At 48.5% G+C, this 18354-nt stretch overlaps 1 protein-coding gene across 3 annotated transcripts in view; it reads right to left on the bottom strand.

Moving 5' to 3' along the window:
• Farp1 (FERM, ARH/RhoGEF and pleckstrin domain protein 1) overlaps nt 1-18354 on the bottom strand; it is a 264856-nt gene that overhangs the window by 58920 nt on the left and 187582 nt on the right. For all 3 annotated transcript variants that reach the window (XM_076545576.1, XM_076545575.1, XM_076545577.1), the window contains exons 4-8: nt 16666-16708; nt 13702-13780; nt 4469-4566; nt 1489-1603; nt 542-689 (exon numbers count right to left, since the gene is read on the bottom strand). In XM_076545576.1, coding sequence (XP_076401691.1) covers nt 542-689; nt 1489-1603; nt 4469-4566; nt 13702-13780; nt 16666-16708 — 483 coding nt within the window. The remainder of the gene's footprint in view (nt 1-541; nt 690-1488; nt 1604-4468; nt 4567-13701; nt 13781-16665; nt 16709-18354) is intronic.

Here is an 18354-nt window from a genome sequence, read left to right as displayed (position 1 = left end):
CCTTTGAGGACAGGGCAGGTTAAGAATGCAGCGACAGAGTCTGTCTTGCTGAAAATTGTGCATTGTAGGGCTGTTCTTTCTCAAAAGCACATGTGCTTTTAAAACTGGGTATACTGAAGTCCCAAATAAGCTGGTCAAACACAAATCAAGTTGAAAGGAAAAAAAAAAGGGTCAAATTTTAACTAAGTGTCAAGATGTCACCTCCGAGTATGGAATGCATTCATTTGGGATCTGAGATCACTGTTCCTGTACACTGTATTCTCAGCACGGGCCTATTGGGAGCCGTCAGGTTCTACGCTCTGAAAGATCTATTAAACCCAAACGAAACTCTAAAGTGGAGTCTTCAAGCAGGACAAGGAAGAATGCAGAGACCAGGGGACAAACAAACAAACATTGTAGAGGCCGAAGGCCTGGGTGACTTTACGTTTTCTTGTTCACTTGGAAATAAGCACCAGAGGCCTCAGCCTGCCACCCACATGAACCTGGGGGAAGAGCCCACTCCCCCTCCCTCACCAGGGGAAAGGCACTGTGTTCTCCACACCTGAAACACTAGAATTCCTGTGTTGGCGACAGCCAGGTTGATCTTGGTGCCTTCCCTGTCCTTGGCAGGGTGCAACCGGATTCCGTACATCTCCAGCCGACGGGCCACCTCCAGGAGCTGGAAATCTGACTCTGCCGGGGTTTGTCCACTAACAAAGCAAGAGGGGAGAGAAAGGCTGGGGATCTGAGTTCCCCATGTCTATTCATTTCAGATTCTGCAGCTTCTCCTGGGAAATAAAAGGCACTTCACAGTGAACATCAGGGCTGCCCAATCAGATAGCACCCAGCCTCCATCTGCTGACCCCAAAGCCTCACGGTGAGGACAGAAGCCCCATTACCAGGGTAACACAAAACCCCATGGTCCATCTCCAAGCCACCCAGCATTTTAGGACCTCTGTTTTCTCCAGGTCATGCTAAAGTAAAACACTACCGTGGTAAGCAAGTTTTTGGCCAGTTTACGTAAGTTGAACTTGCAAGCAGAATGCAAGGCCTCTCCTACGGCCACCAAGTGCAAACGTCTGCCTCTGAGCCACAAAAGGAAAGGTGGTGAGTGTCCTTTGAAAAATGTTCTCCTGACCAAACCAGACCAAAAGTGGGAGATCACAAGAGTACCGAAGTTTTCCCATATTTAACATTGTGCCTGGCTTGACACATAGGTCCCCTGGCTCCGTTGATTATCAGATGGTCCTCAAGTCTTGCACACTCCTCTACATTCTGGGGTCACTCTGTCTCAGAGCTAGGGTCTCAAACACTCACCTCTGCATTTTTTTTGAGAGTCCAAAATGGACAACACCTCACTGAAACTCTGTACTTCTTCCTTCAGCCATTGTTCTATGTCACACAATAGAGGTGTGCGCGTGTGCATGCACACATGCACAGGCACATCCATGTGCCAGGAGGCAGAAAGCAAGAACTGGAGGGCTATAGGAATCCATGCGTGCGACTCACATGTGGCTGTGATGGAACTCCACGATTTTGTCTTCTAGTGCATCCTGTTGAGGTATGTACTTGTTTTTTGCTAAGTGTTCTCTGTCCAATGCTTCATCAAAATCCCCAATCTCGGCTACAAAGAAACAGAAAAGTAAAATAGGCCACACAGGGTTAACTGTTCAGAACGTGTTATTATCCCGGCCAGCAAACCCAAATCTGATGGGCAGCACAGGATGAGCACAGTTGGTGGGGACTGTGAGGAGGCCTCAGCCTCAGAGCAGGGATGGGAGCGCATTTCACAATCAGAGCAACGTGGAAAGTGACGTCTACCCCTCCCTGATGCTAGCAGTTGTGAAGAAAGCTTCACAATTCTCCATCTTTTAGTCACACATACTCTGGTTTCTCTTCTGTTTTACTGTTATCTTGACACATGGTAATCACACACACCAACAGGGTAAGTGTGGCATTTTGAAACAGATGTACAATGTGTAGTGGAATCATCAGGGTCACTGTTGAACCCGTCAGCTTAGACATTCATCACTTCTTTTCTGAGAAACCTTCAAAGGTCTATCTCATAGTGACTTTGAAGCATTTGGTTGCCAACCACATCTGTCCTGCTGTGCGGCAGGACACGGGGGGGGGGGGGGGGTCGTTCCTCTTTCCTCCCTTCTCAAGATGCATCCTTTACACCTGGGTGATTGTCGAATGACTCAGTGTAAACAGACTCAGGAGTTTCAGGACTTTTCAAAACCAGCTGTTGAAACTCTTACATGTAATAACCCAAATCTGTTGTCACAGAAGAGATACCAGAGCGGGAAAAGTAAACAACTCAATGAAGCCTTTTTAATTGTTATTTTATCTTAAGAGTTTACCAATTTCTTACATTGTCAGACTGCAATTGTCTGGTTTTTTCATCCACAGGCAACACAATGGGTTTTCTTGTGCACCCTCAACATGTGTCTAGAAATGGCTGTACCATGGACACATCTGGCCCTGAGCCTTAAACAACTGTGCCTTGGGCACCAGCGAGCGAATGTCTGTCAGACTCCTGGACACATGCCTTTCCTGTGCACCCTATTACCTGTGTAACAAGCGACTACAATGTAGCGTACTGACCAGGGCTCTGTGCCTGGGGAAAGCAACTCACCCAGCCACACTTGGGTGGACCCCTCATTTACCGGCTAACTCTGCCATAACCAGAGACTGTGTTCCCTCACTACCTTTTCTGGATCGAATCCCCATTCCATCACAGAAGATGGTGTACAAAGCTGAAGGGTGCCTTGGCCTGCAGACATTGTTATCAGGGGCCTGAATGGAAGCTTTGATCTCTTTTTCTATCTGGTCTTGAGAAAGCACAGTTGATTCCTACTATTCAAGACAGACACAGGGGCTGGACAGATGGCTCAGTGGTTCAGAGCACTGGCTGCTCTTGCAGAGGACCTGGGTTCAGTTCCCAGAACCCACTTGGTAGCTCACAACCACCTATAAGTCCAGGGGATCCTATGAAGTCTTGGTGCCTCTGTGCATACCTGGCATGCATACGGCATATACATGCGCGCGCATACACATACACACACACACACACACACACACACACACACACACACACACACACGGAGGCAAACACTCATAAAATAAGGGTAAATAGAGGCAGAAAGATGGCTCAGTGGTTAAGAGCACCTGTTACTCTTTCAGAGGATCTGAGTTCAGATCCCACATCAGAAGGCTCACAACCACCTATAACTATAATTGATTTTATGTTCTCTTTGGCCTCTATGGGCACCCACACATGTGACAAACACATAAATACATATAAATTAAAAAAAACCAAATCTTTAGAAATGATAATCATAAAGTCTCTGTGAACATGGAATTTGCTCTGAAGGGAAATTTGGGGTCAGATTCCTGAAAAACTTGAGACATTTGCATGACCAACTTTGGTTTTTCTGTGTGGCTCTAAGGATGTGCTGTTTAATACACACTCCTGATTCATCCACACAGAACTCATGCCCAAATGAAGCTCATTGAGCACACGTATTTTCTCTACAACATATATCACAGTACGCTTGAGGACAAGGGCAGCCCTTCAGCGTCACATGAAGGGCCGATTTAGACAGCGAAGTCACCAAAGACAGCATAGGAATTTGAAAAGTGTGGCACTAAACAGGCCACAGAAAGGGTCCTTTTGAACAACATGACAGCAGAAAGTGAAACAGAATTCCTCCTGCTGGGCCTCAGTGGGACATGTGCATGAGGCGGATCAGATTTTCACTGTGCCGAGTGTGTCTGCACAGGATGCTGAGGGCACCCAAGTACTGGTTGGGGGATGAATTTCAGCGACTGGGCAAGCCTGAAATGAGGCCATCAGAGCAGTGAAGACTAAACTCTAAATGCCCAGGGACTTAAGTTCAGGCTTCTCAACCCGGAGCAAAGTCTTTTCCACCCTGATTAGGATGTGGTTAGTGAAGGGTCAGGTTGCCTCTGGCCGCAGGGTTAACATGCACCCAGGTCTCTTCCAGGTCACTTGGTTGTGGCCCTCCTCAAAGGCAATGGCTGCTCGTGTGCAGAATAAACTTGCTTCCTGAGCGTTCCCCTCCGTGAATTACTTGGGGCAGAAGTGAAAACTGCATCAGTTTTGTGTCCTAACACTAATGACGAATATTCAGTGATGAATACTAAGTCCAAGAACAGGACAAAGTGGATTTGGTACACCTGTCCCGTGTTCATCCAAGCTTCTCCTTTGAGACAGCTGAGATAACACTGTATATCTGTCCTTAAAAAAAAATCTAGTATCACCAGAACACAGAGGTTCTGTTTGTAATGTTTGAGGCTATGCCATTAAATGAAGTTAGTGTCTCTGTTCTACCCGGGGCATCCACGGTAACAGCAAAAATGACACAGATATTCTTAACCATGTTTCTGTGCGCGAGTGACTCCTCCTCAATCAGACCACGGTGTGATTCCAACAGGATTCTCAAAGGAACTGGAAAGAACTTACATTGTACGATGTGTGAGATCAGGAGGGCAGCGCTGGTGTCATTACATGTCAATCTGCCTTGAGCCAAGTCCTGCTTCACCTGCAGAGCAAACAGGTACCTGGAAAGGTCAACAGAGATGGGGGTCATAAAAAGCAGCCGGAGGGCCAGCAGCCAGAGGCAGCTTCCTCCTGGCGATCTGAACACACAGTGAGAAACTAAAGAAAGGAACATAAAACCAAGTAAAGGGAAAGCCTATAGAAACTGAAGAGCAGCGAAGGGAACAGTGAGCTTAGAATTGCTGGTTTTTCACAGAGGCAAGCCCTCATAAACACCTTGTATCAGAAGGGGCCTTGAAGGGGCCTCCCAAGCCAACTCTGTGACAACCTGACCACAACAAGAATGACTAACATAAACTGAAACATACTGAATTGAGTTTATGAATAAATTACGAATTAATGAAAATTCATGAGTCCACAGTGATTGGGGGTTGGTGAAGAACAAAAAAATTTAATGTAGCTACTCACGATCTGCTCATAGAGCTCCCTAGCCAAAGCAGGTCAGTGACCGGTGCATCGGTGGCATGACGGTATGGGGGTGCATCTGTGGCATGATGGTATGGGGGTGCATCTGTGGCATGATGGTATGGGGGTGCATCTGTGGCATGATGGTATGGGGGTGCATCGGTGGCATGACGGTATGGGGGTGCATCGGTGGCATGACGGTATGGGGGTTGATCTGAAGCCTGCCTGTCAGGAGGGAACTCGTACCCAGCACTGCAAACATGGCCAAAAGCTTACGGCCTGAGGAACCATGGGTCCTAGCAGGGAAGCTACTACTGTTGCCTCACTAAACGAATGTGTCATAAAATGTTTTCTAAATATTTGTGTTTATACGCATGGTTCCTCTCAGCCTTGGCCAGAGAAGCCTCTTCCTTCAGCGGGCAGCAATGCAGAGATTCATAGCTGGTCAAAATGATGAAAATGAGTGGCCACTGAGTGCTCACCCTAAACAGGACATGTACATCATCCCCACGCCAAGACGCAGGCGACGCCACAGAAGAGGGGTCAAACGAGCTGGAGGAGGAGGAGGAGGAGGAGGAGGAGGAGGAGGAGGAGGAGGGCTGTGAAATACTGAGATTTGGACACAGCATGGCTCTTGCATTAATGAACTACCCACTCACTGTGACTATTGCTACCTGTACAAGGTCAAGCTGGAAAATCCAGTCAACATCTCAGTAGGCAGTACTAATTGGATTCAGTGACTTACAAAAAAAAAAAAAGAAAAAAAAAAAGCCAAGCCCCAACAACAACCCCCAAGAGGACTTGAGGTGGGAAGAGGTATGTGAGAGGGCCCTGGGGGAGTAGACAGGAGGAGCTGGGGTAGATATGATCAAGACACATTGTGTCCATGTATGAGACTGTCAAAGAATAAATAAAAGATACTGTAGCAGGAATCTTAAAAGTTCTTATTAATAAAATCAAACCCGAGGCGAGTTTCTTAACCAGCCAAAATCTTAACCAGCCAAATGCCTCTAGTTTCTGGTCCTCACGCCTTATATATCTTTCTACTTTCTACCACCACTCCCTGGGATTAAAGGCTGGCTTTCTGGGATTAAAGGCGTGTCACCATGCTTGGCTATTTCCAATGTGGCCTTGAACTCACAGAGATCCAAAGGGATTTCTATCTCTGGAATGCCAGGATTAAAGGTGTGTGCTATCACCGCCTACCTAGTGGCTTTTCTGTTCTCTGACCCCAGATAAGTTTATTAAGGTACACAATATTTTGGTGAACACAATACCACCACAAGATACTCTAAAAATAACAACATACACAAATAAATGGTGTCTGAAGGCAAAGAACCATGTATGTGGTCACACTTGTATAGTTTAGGACGGACAAAGGACCCAAGCAGACAGCGGAGTTTGACTTGACAAGACCAGAGAGATAGTAAGAGGCCAGAAACCCTCTCTCAACAACCTCTAAAGAAGTCCACGCTGGCAAGAATTGTCAACTGGTACAAAAATCATTTAGGAAGCCGCATGTTCTGAGAGAGCCTGAAGAGACATTATTTATTTCCCAATGGAAAGATCAGAATGTTACCTCCTCATTCTAATGAATAATCTTAGCATTGTTATGAAGCTTTGCTGTGGATATCACTCTATATAAATAAAACACTGATGGCCAGTGACCAAACAGTATAGGCGGGACAAGGAGAGAGAATTGGGGAAACAGGAAGAAGGGGGAGAGACACTGCAGCCACCACCAGGAGAAGCAGCATGTAAAGACGCCGGTAAGCCACCAGCCACGTGGCAAGGTATAGATTTATAAAAATGTGTTAATTTAAGCTATAAGAACAGTTAGCAAGAAGCCTGCTACGGCCATACAGTTTATAAGTAATATAAGTGTCTGAGTGATTATTTTATATGTGGACTGTGGGACTGCGGGGCTTGGTGGGATCTGGAGAGAAGCCCTCCAGCAACAAAGCTTATAACATATAACTGAGAATAGATTCTGGTAAAAATTGACTGACTGCGCCCAAAGAGCCTTTGGAACAAATTTCCAGTTCTTAAGACTATACGAGTTTGGAAGAATAAGCAAAACACACCAAGAGGAAGCAACATGACAGATCCAGGAGGCACAGAATTCTGTGGTGGGAAAGCAGCACCACTCGGAAAGCTGAAGACCTGTGCTGGATCGAGAGAGGCCCAGGACGAGTGGCCACCAGCAGAACCAGTCACCAAGTCGGAGTCCTACTTCCTTTTTTCTTTCCCCTGAGACAGCGCCTCACTATGGCCTCAGATGGCCTGGAATTCACTATGTAGACAAGGCTGGCCTGGAACTCACAGATATCTGCCTGCCTCTGCCTCCCAAGTGCTAAGATTAAAGGTTTGTACCACTACCCAGTGAGTCTTAATTTAGAAAACACAGACATAAAGAACAGTCAGGGGAAAGTTGGGAAATTTGAGTTTGATGAAGGTAATACATAATATGAAAAGTACATGTATACATATAAAAAAATCAGAAAGGATACCATGCTAATGTGATATATAAGAGGGATAAACTATTCCTATGTTCTTAGTCTTGATTAAATGTTCTAGCTTTCCATAATGTACAGTTCTTACTTTGGAAAAAAAAAAGATTGCTTTATTATATTTTTATGGTGTTGGAGTGGAACCTCAGGTCTCTCCGATGCTAGTGTGGTGGTTTGGACGAGAATGGCCGCCAGAGGCTCAGACGTTTGAACGCTTGGTTATCAGTTCCTGGTGCTGCCGGGAGGTTTAGGAGGTGTGGCCTCGGGGAAGAAGTATGTCACTGGGCGTGGGCTTTGAGAGCGTAACGACTACTGACATTTCAAGTTCCCCATTTTGGCTTCCTGCTTGTGCTTCAAGATGTGAGCTCTCAGCTTGCTGCTCAGCCACCACCTGCCGCCTGCAGCCTCTGCTGGGCCATCATGGCCTCTAACCGTCTGGAACCACAAACTCTTGGCTCTAAGTTGCCTCAGCCATGGTGCTTTATCACAGCAATGGAAAAGCGACCAATGCACAAGGCTGATGCTCTGCTACTGAACGACACGCTAATTAATTCTCAAAAAGAAAAAGGCCACCAACAGCACCAACTACCTAGATTTCCATAGAACTGGATGGTATACAATAGGGAGTCTAGAGGGCATACCAACAGTATACCAGGCTCACCATGGACGATGGACTATTCCAAACCCACAGTCACGTGGACAACTCTGGTCAAACTCAGGGTGTGTGTGTGTGTGTGGGGTCTCTATTACTCCCTCACAAAACAAACAAACAAACAGGGATGCCCCAAATGACACAAATATGGAAAAGGGACTTGGGGTCCCTGACGTCAGGGTAGGAGGGCAGTAAGAGGGGGCGGGAACAGTCAGAATGCATATTATACACAAGTATGAAACTGTCAAAGAACAAATTTATCAGATAAGATAATCCACGGGAAGTAACTGTAACAATTCAACAAAAAATAACAACCGATCTTCTTTAAATTGCTTAAGACATTTCATTATTAACAATTAAAAATGCAAAAAATAGAATAAAAAAAGATTCCTAAAAAAGGTGGTAACTGCATGGGTAGAAAATGAAACCACAGCTCTGGAGACCCAGTAGCTGACAAGTGGGGTCTTCACAAGCGTCCGTCTGTCCTTCCTTCAGGCGTGTCCTATCTGTGTGTGCTCCACCACCTGCCTCCCGCCTCTCACTAGAAAATCAAAGGGAAGAAAAGTAGGGAACATCCTGAGCACAGGGGCTCCTGGGGAACGGTTGGCCTCATCTTTCTGGATCAGGCAGTGGTGACTGCTCAGTGAACCCAACACTTTCCAGAGCTGCGTGCCTTAATGCTGACCCATATTGTAGTTCCCTTTCCAACAATGTTTCAAAGCATTGCACTTTGAATAATTTATCAACTCAAACACAAGGTCCTGTGTGTCTACAGAGAAGCGTTTGGGGACATATTTCTGGCCAGAGTCTAACAGGTTTTGTGGGTACTGGGTGACAATAGGCCCGTGTGACAACAGAGGTCCTTGGAAGTGTATACATGTATGTGGTGGGCACACGTTTTTCTGAAGGCTGTAAGAACTTGTCACCTTCTAGCTATGCTGAGTCTCTGTTGCCAGGCTGGGGTAACAAGAGAGACAGCTTCCCCGGACTGACACCATGGCCTTTCCTAAGCACACCAGCTGTAAACAGAACGCACTGGCTGTTCTTGCTGTCAGAGACCTAGCAACACCTCTGGGGCTATAAATGGAAGCAATTCCAATCAAGCCCGCGGGAGCCAGGGCTAACTCTTACTCAGTAAGAACTAAATTCAGCTAAATGGTGATAACAATAACACAAAATGCTTCCAATGGAATGGACTGTGTCTCGGATAGTGAGACAGGAATGACCAGAGGGCTTTTTGCTTTTGGAGTCTACATGCCCACATCACACATACAAGCCCCTGCTTCAAAACCCTGTTTGCAATGCATTGATGGTTTATTTCATGTGGAAAGTCTTAACAGTATTCCTAGTCTAAGTAAAATTAATTTAGTCTTCCTGTCAGCCAATGGGAACTTTTGCAGGCAGTCTGCGACAGAATTCTGGTAGACTCTTTTGGCTGAGAAGAGGAACTGGTCCTACTGAAGATAGACAGACACACAGAGGGAAGGGCAAAGCAGAGCTGGGGGCGGGGTGGCGTGGAGAGATGGCTCAGTGGTTAGGAGAGCGTGCTGCTCCAGAAGAGGCCTTGGGTCCAAGTGCCAGCAGCCACAGAGCAGCTCACAACCATCTCAAGTTCCAGTTTCAGGGGATCTGATGTCTGCCTCTGGCCTCCCAGGGCACTGGGCACACATGTGGCAAGACGTTCATACAGGCAAAATGCTCACCTATCTTTAAATGACAGAAGAAAGAAAAGCCAGGAATTCCTATTCAAAGAGCCTCTGGCTACTGTTTTCAACATGCACCCCCAAATCAGGTCTTTTCTCTTCTAGAAGCCTGGGTGCTAGTGTCCACACAACTGACTCCACAGTTCAATAAACAGAAAGGAATCCCGCTTCCTGTTGAGAGCAACATGCAACTTAATCTTCTATCTATAAATGCTATTCTTGGAGGCCCCACATCCTAACTGCAAAGCTAGACTGACTGACATCCTACTAACAGCAGAAGCTTTGCTATATCCTGGGCTCCGGGCCACACGCCCCTCCCCCAAAGCTCTAACAGCCTTCCTCACCATCCAACACAGGCAAGTGTCTCAAGTCTCAATAGTTGCCATCATGGTGTTTCTCCTTATGTGGGAATTTGAGGGTGTGGGAGTCTCAAAACAGTGGGTCCCCAAGATGTCAAACTGTGTTGACAGTGACGGAGATTTATAGAAATCTCAGATCAATTTTGTTCAGTATCAAGCCAAAAGAATGGGGTTTCTGGAAAACATCCTTAAAATATTGGTTCATGTTGGGAACCAAAAACAAAAGCATAAAACAAAACCTGCGGCATCCACCCAGCAGAGATCATGTAGCTTAGAGGGTTTATAAGTCTTGACAGATAAGTCTTGGCAAAACAAACAAACAAACAAACATAACCCCCCCCCCAAAAAAAACCCAAAACAAAAACAAAGAAAAACCCAAAACAACCACAAAAAACCAACACAAAAGGCCCACTTGGCCTAATTAATGGTAACAAGATGTACGGACTTTTAGAATAAAGATCAGAACATAACATCCAAAAACCTGAAACTCTAAAGACAATGATACATTAAAATCAAAACGAGGCGAAATGACGGTAAAGTAAGAATTTCTGATGGGAAAGAGAGATTCCTGCCTCTGATTTTCAAAGCAGGAAAGGGGCCCAGGGACTGACAGACGGGCAAAGCGCGCTGCCAGCCGACTCCAGCGGGGGCTGGCTTTAGTTCAGCCTGTGTTCCTGCCCTAGAAACCGGGAGATGGGAGGCCTGGTGAAGACACCGCACAGGCTCTGCAGTTGGCTCTGGGCATCTTGTGACTCAGTTCTCAGCCCCGGCTAGTGCTCCTCAACCAAAGTCTACCCACCGCAGTTCCCAGGTGGCTGGTGGCGTCGGCTCGCTCAGGGCGCTTTCAACTGTTTCACTCGTTTGCGGATGTTGGGAGTAGATGGGGGTAACTCATTCATAAAACCCGAGTTAGTGGGAAAGCCTTTGTTTATACCTCTCTGTGGAAATCTAAGACACGTATGTGTCCTCCTTGAAACAGCCACGTGATGGGTCACAGGCGCTTCAAATGTCGTCTGTCCAGAGCCAGCCCTGACTTCCTGCCTCTCCGGATGTGCCACTGCCTTTTCACCCTTGCTCTCCTGTTTTAGTAACCGCCAATACAGCCCACTTAGTTGCTCAAAAATCAAAGTGCCCGTCTGCTTTGCTAAGACTCCACCCACCTCTAACTCATCACCGTGCCGGGGTCCGCAGCTCCACACATTCCAAACACGACCACTTCTCTGCTCCTAACTCATCACCGTGCCGGGGTCCGCAGCTCCACACATTCCAAACACGACCACTTCTTGGTACGTTCACCGCTTCCAGAGTCTCTTTGATCAAAGCCATCACACAGATGGACACTCTAACTGCTTGCTCACTGGATCCCATGAGACTTTCAGCCCACACTCCAGCATCCCCAGGGCAGCTTGTTTTTCAATACTACCTATCACTGGGACGCATTCTCACCTCCATGTTTACACCCCATATCCCTGCCTCTTTGGCCATCAAGTATTTGGATGTACAGTGTTTGTTCCTGCCATGGGCACTGCACTTTTTCTTCTGTGAAGTTCCTACTCAGAAAACAATTCATATTCTCACACCACATCCTCGAGATGAACCCAGACCTAGCAACCTAATGTCACAGACTGTTTCCTATCACATCATTCTACTTTGATGACCTCAAGAGCATTTGTGGATGTCGGATATTTTGTTGTGTGTGTAATCACTTTCCATTTTCAGGAGACACAAGACTTAACTTTTCATCATTATGTTTCCAGAACACAGAACAAGGCTTTGACTACAGAGCACACGCAATAAATACTCGTAAGTAAATCACATCTCTACCTCTTTGATAAATGAATGTCGATCACTCCAGACCCTGTGCTCTGTACTCTGAGTGATGAGGAAGGCGTGGTGGCCTTGGTTTTAATAAGTCATAGCTTGAAAGGCACACGTGATGAGAACTTGGCCGGTCAGACTGGTACAGCAGAGGAGGGCGAGTGGGAAGGGGGGCAAGTGGGGCAAGTGGGAAGGGGGCAAGTGGGAAGGGGGCAAGTGGGAAGGGGGGCAAGTGGGAAGGGGGGCAGGTAGGAAGGGGGGCAAGTGGGAAGGGGGCAGGTGGGAAGGGGGGCAAGTGGGAAGGGGGCAAGTGGGAAGGGGGCAGGTGGGAAGGGGGGCAAGTGGGAAGGGGGCGAGTGGGAAGGGGGCGAGTGGGAAGGGGGCGAGTGGGAAGGGGGCAGGTGGGAAGGGGGCGAGTGGGAAGGGGGCGAGTGGGAAGGGGGCGAGTGGGAAGGGGGCAAGTGGGAAGGGGGCAGGTGGGAAGGGGGGCAAGTGGGAAGGGGGCGAGTGGGAAGGGGGCGAGTGGGAAGGGGGCGAGTGGGAAGGGGGCAGGTGGGAAGGGGGCAGGTGGGAAGGGGGCAGGTGGGAAGGGAGGCAGGTGGGAAGGGGGGCAGGTGGGAAGGGGGGCAGGTGGGAAGGGGGCAGGTGGGAAGGGGGGCAGGTGGGAAGGGGGCAGGTGGGAAGGGGGCAGGTGGGAAGGGGGCGAGTGGGAAGGGGGCGAGTGGGAAGGGGGCAGGTGGGAAAGGGGGCAAGTGGGAAGGGGGGCGAGTGGGAGGGGGGCGAGTGGGAAGGGGGCGAGTGGGAAGGGGGCGAGTGGGAAGGGGGGCGAGTGGGAGGGGGGCGAGTGGGAAGGGGGGCAGGTGGGAAGGGGGGCAGGTGGGAAGGGGGGCAGGTGGGAAGGGGGGCAGGTGGGAAGGGGGCAGGTGGGAAGGGGGGCAGGTGGGAAGGGGGGCAAGTGGGAAGGGGGGCAGGTGGGAAGGGGGGCAAGTGGGAAGGGGGCGAGTGGGAGGGGGCAGGTGGGAAGGGGGGCAAGTGGGAAGGGGGCGAGTGGGAGGGGGGCGAGTGGGAAGGGGGCTTATGCTGCTGTCAGCGCCACTCTAGGAAGGCTGCCTGCTCTGTCCCACGCTGCAAATAAGCAGGAGCAGGGACAGAGGAGACGGAGATGATGACGACCATGAGGATGATGACGACCCTGAGATGGCCGTGAGGATGGTGATGACGATGAGCCTGAACATTTATAACGACCTACTGGATTCTAGTCACTCTGTGTGTAAAACTCTTAAAATAGCTCTGGATGAGGAAGTTTACTGTCTGGATTACTGGGGATTCAGTCAATAGTGGCAGAGAATGAAGTAACCTCACAGCCACAGCCGGCATGTAGCCACATCACACCTGACCCAACACTTCCCACATGGCCACATTTTCAAAGAAAATGACAAGACTTTGTCAAATTCACCTACCCATAGCAGCAAAGAAGATGCATCTCTAATTTTTTTTAAATCCCCTCCACACCCTGTGTGTGTGTGTGTGTGTGTGTGTGTGTGTGTGTTCATGTCATTTTCTTGACTAAACTGCTAAGCACGGAAGAGATGTGGTCAAATAAACATTACAGTAATGTTTAGTTGATTAGAAATTAGTGTTCGCTTCCCGCTATACACTACAGTGAAATGTCCAGTCGACAGCTACTAACCTTGTGAGTTCTTCTTGGAGTTGCGTGTGGTCAGGTGGGAAGAATTTCACCACGAATTTAACAACAACATGCTTTGGCCCTGAAAAGAACAACGAAAACCATTAAGGTGTGTACTGATCAGTGTTTCCCAAGTCACCAAAGAGACTCTCCAAGGCTCATCATTGTTGCTCCGCAGTTCCCCGAGTCCGGCCACCTCCACCCAGCCATCCAGAACGGCCACAGCTGCTAACGCACACATCTTCAGACAGGAAATCAGTGTTCTAAGAAAGACTGACATGAATTCTGCACACATTCAACGGCTCCACCGTTTCCTCTGGAGCTAGGTTACACTGGGGATTTTACACTAGTCAGCTGGGTGTCACCAGATGTTTGTGGTTGTTGTTTGTCTTAAGCAGGGGCTTACTATGTAGCTCCCGCAAGCTTCAAACTCATGGAGATCTGCCTGCCTGACTCTCGATGACCGGGGTCAAAGGCAAATGCCACCACACCTTGCAGGCCAGCCCCCTTTCTCCACGGGTAGCCTCAGGTCATCTGATACGGTCTACAGAGCATGGCTTTATCATTTGTTTCTAGCTCCTGAGCCCTGAGGAGGAAACACAAAAGCACTGGGCTCTGCCTAGGCGGTCCAGGGCCTTAACTGTCTCACCCATATTTCCAAGGAGCTGGGACAGAGTCAGGAAGTCCCTGCGGCCTGGAGGGAGACTATGGCAGAGGACTTCAGAGTTAAGGCAGAAAGCCAAACAAATTATAACGTAGTGATCTGCAATATGAGTGAGACTCTGATTCGACAGTCTCAGAGGGGCTGCCCTCCGGAAACACAGCAATACCCGGTACAAGCTGTCTATCTATGACATGCCCGGAGCGAGGGGCGTGACGGGAGCGAGGGGGCGTGGCGGGAGGGAGGGGCGTGGCGGGAGGGAGGGGCGTGGCGGGAGGGAGGGGCGTGGCGGGAGGGAGGGGCATGGCGGGAGCGAGGGGCAGGCTGGGGGTAGAACCTGGGGCCTCCGCGCGTGCAAACAAGTTCTAGACAGCTGAGGTGCTGTCCTAGCTCCACGGAATCCAAATTTTACCAGCAGTGCTTATTACAAAACTAGAAAGTGCACTGCTATGTTCTGCAATAAACACGCACACACATACACAGTGCACACACACGTGCGCGCACACGCGCGCGCACACACGCACACATACACGCAGACACATGCACACGCGAGCACACACCACACGCGCACACACACCGCACACACACCGCACGCACACGCGCACACACGCGCGCGCACACACACGATTTCAGGACACAGTATTGCGGTCACATGTCAAGTTTAGAAAGAAACAGAAATAGCAGATACTCTAAAGTGAAGGTGTTGGCCATGTACAAAAAGTTATGAAGAAAGAACAAGGTATGGAGACTGAGGGGATGGCTCAGTGGTTAAGGGCACTGGCTGCTCTTTCAGAGGACCTGGGTTCCATTCCCAGCACCCACAGCACTCACAACTAACCGTTCCCCGGGATCTGGTGCCCTCTTTTGGCCTCCTTGAGCATTGCATGCGGCTAGTGCATAGACACACAAAACACTTGACACATACTTTTGTTTTTCTTTTTAAAGTCAACACAGAAACGCTGTTGCTAAGGATCTTGAGATACTCCCAACTTAACTCTAACCTGAGGGGACACGGTGGCACAAGCCGTGAGAGTGTGAGGCCAGCCTGGTGTGCAGGGAGAGGGGCGCACTGCACGAGGGGAGAGAGAATGTGCACCCTCTCACGTCAGTCAGACCTTGAGCACAGAACAACCATGTGGGGTGGAACCCAAGGCCAGGAAAATCTCTGTTGCCAACACCAAGGGATGGCTCTGTCACACAGAGCCCATCACAGCACACAGAGGAGACACACGGCTAACACCCCTGATCCAGTTATGACCTCACAACCATGGATGCTGTGCCACCACAAGGGGGCCCCTTGTGAATCACTACAGAGGTACCTGACCATCTTCCGGATTCGTGGAGAGAAGCATGAACATTCTAGGTCCTGTGCTCCCTGCACTGGCCAATCATGGGGGGCTGTTCTCAGCAGTGTGTCCCCCAACTCCCCAGAAACAGAAACAGTAAGGGAACAGGCCTCTCACTATTTAGCATGAGTCACTGCTTAATTTAACTGACTGGAGACGAGCGTCAGTTTCAATGTCCCCCCAGACCATGCTGCATCTTTACAGCCACAGCCAAGGGTGGCCCGGAGGAGGTGTTTCCTACTCAGAGATGGTGAGCGAGGGCGTGGGGCCAGGGTAATGGAAGCCTGCAGCTCTGGTCTCATCCACTTGATCTGGGCCATTTGGGATGACTTTAAGAACACAGCTTATCTCAAAGCAGTGAGAATGATAAGCTGGTGCTCGGGCTAGGAGGAGAGTGAAAAGCAGGCTTCCTCTTTCCTGTTGTTTCCAGGGCCCTCTTAATCTCTTCAAATATGCAGGCTGGACTCACATTAGAGCTCTGCTTGCCGATCAGATACACACACACACACACACACACACACACACACACACACACACACACACACACACTTAAGTACTTTTTCCTCAAACAAAACTAGCATTCTGATTTCATAGGCTTTGAAGAGGGAGACTAGAAACCCTCAAATCTAGTTTATGAAGAGCAGGCTCCACCCTTCCCTGAGAACTCAGTAAAGCAGCAAACAGCACAGATGAGACAGGCTGCTGAGTGATTCCGAGGCTTACTGGCAAGCAGTAGTCATTAATCAAGATGGTATCTGACTTTCCAGGCAAGGTTTTTACTCCCAAAGCATTCTGTGTGAAAACGGCAGGCGTCGCGTGTTCTAATGGTCCCTGGGTTCGTGGGGTGACAAGTGTCACAAGGAGAAAAGAATCCGTGTCTCTAGTGTTTCGTGTCACAGACAGACAGACAGACACCTCCTCATGGGAGTCCCCACCGGTGAGCAGGAAGGAGCTACTTACTTCGAATCTGTTTTGCGATGGGCTTCAGGAGGTCCAGCCACACCTGGGGAGGGAAGAGCAAATGGAGAGGCAACTTCAGTGCAAAGTGCAGGTTCTGAGACCGTTTTAGACCACGGAAACGAAACACTTTCAGAATCTCTGATTGTGAGCATCTTTTTCCTCTAGAATATTTTACACTGCTACCTCCTTTAAAACTTTTTTATTTTATTATTTTCTGCGTATGGGTATTTTGCCTGCACATATGTCTGTGAGCAACATACGTGCATTGCTCCTTGACGTCAGAAGAGGGGGTTGGATCCCCTAGAACTGGGGTTATACATGGTTGTGAGCCATCATGTGTGTGCTGGATGCTGAACCCAGGTCCTCTGGAAGAGGGCCACTGCTCCAGCCGCCGCTAGTTCCTTTCATATAATCTGCAGATTCTATGTCTGAACTTTACAATTAAAACCTTTTTAAGGGGCTGTGGCTCAGCCGTTAAGAGCACTGGTTAAGAGCACTGGCTGCTCTTCAAAAGGACCTGGGTTCAAGCAACACACACATGGTTACTCACAACCATCAATAACTCCAGTTCCAGGGGACCTGACACCACTTCTGGCCTCTATGTGTATTACATGGATGTGGTACACTTACATACATGTAGGCAAAATACTTATATACATAGGACACATATGTATAAACACCCTTCCTTTTTTTTTTTTTTTTTTTTTGGTTTTTTGAGACAGGGTTTCTCTGTGTAGTTTTTGGTGCCTGTCCTGGATCTCACTCTGTAGACCAGGCTGGCCTCAAACTCACAGAGATCTGCTTGGCTCTGCCTCCCGAGTGCTGGGATCAAAGGCGTGTGCCACCACTGCCCGGCTAAACACCCTCTCTTAAGTGCAGATGAACAGCTGACGGGGTGGACAGTGCCTTCAACAGTGGAACGCTTGCTTAGTAGACACGAGGCTCAGAGCAATGCAAAAAAACCTAAAGAACTGAAAACTAAGAAAATTTCGGGGCTGCTGAGAGGGCTTAGCAGCTAGGGACTCCAGAGGACCCAAGTGCAGTTCCCAGCACCATGCCAGGCCGCTCTGTCAGTCCAGCTCCAGGGAATATGATGTCTGGAGCCTCTGTGGGCACCTGCACTGACATGTACACACCCACATGCAGATACACAGCTGCACAAATGAAAATAATAATAATAAAAATGAACATTTAAAAAACTAAGACATTTCTACTTTTATTTGTGCTTTTATCTTATTTACCTATTTAGAAAACATTAACAAATGAGTGATTAATGAATGATCACATGGTTACTTGTAGCTGGGGAGTTTCTCTCCAGCTCCCACCAAGCCCGTTAGTTAAGTTTTCTAGGTACACATAGCTATATTTCAGATAGACAGGTAATCTTCAAATACTTCATAGACCTACAGAATATGGCATTTAAAATGTTTTAAAATTTTAGACCTTCTAGACAGTGAGACATGTCTGCTCCTGGTAGCACAGATTTACTTCAGAGAGGAGGATGGGCATTGAAGACACTCCATATGGAGTTTATCTTCTTCTTGACAAAAATAGCCATTTGGGCAAGAAACTGTTCTTGCCTGGACTACTTGATCGACTGGACATGCAGGACCCTTAGGAAGGTGACCACTGAACTTTGCTTGGCAAAATGGTCCTTCAGGTTCCTGCTTCATAGAGGAAACTGCCAGA

This window comes from Peromyscus maniculatus, chromosome 9, assembly GCF_049852395.1.
Source record: "Peromyscus maniculatus bairdii isolate BWxNUB_F1_BW_parent chromosome 9, HU_Pman_BW_mat_3.1, whole genome shotgun sequence".
In the NCBI taxonomy this organism is placed as follows: Eukaryota; Metazoa; Chordata; class Mammalia; order Rodentia; family Cricetidae; genus Peromyscus; species Peromyscus maniculatus.
The sequence above is the reverse complement of the archived record's forward strand: the minus strand, read 5'-3'. Positions and strand labels throughout refer to the sequence as shown.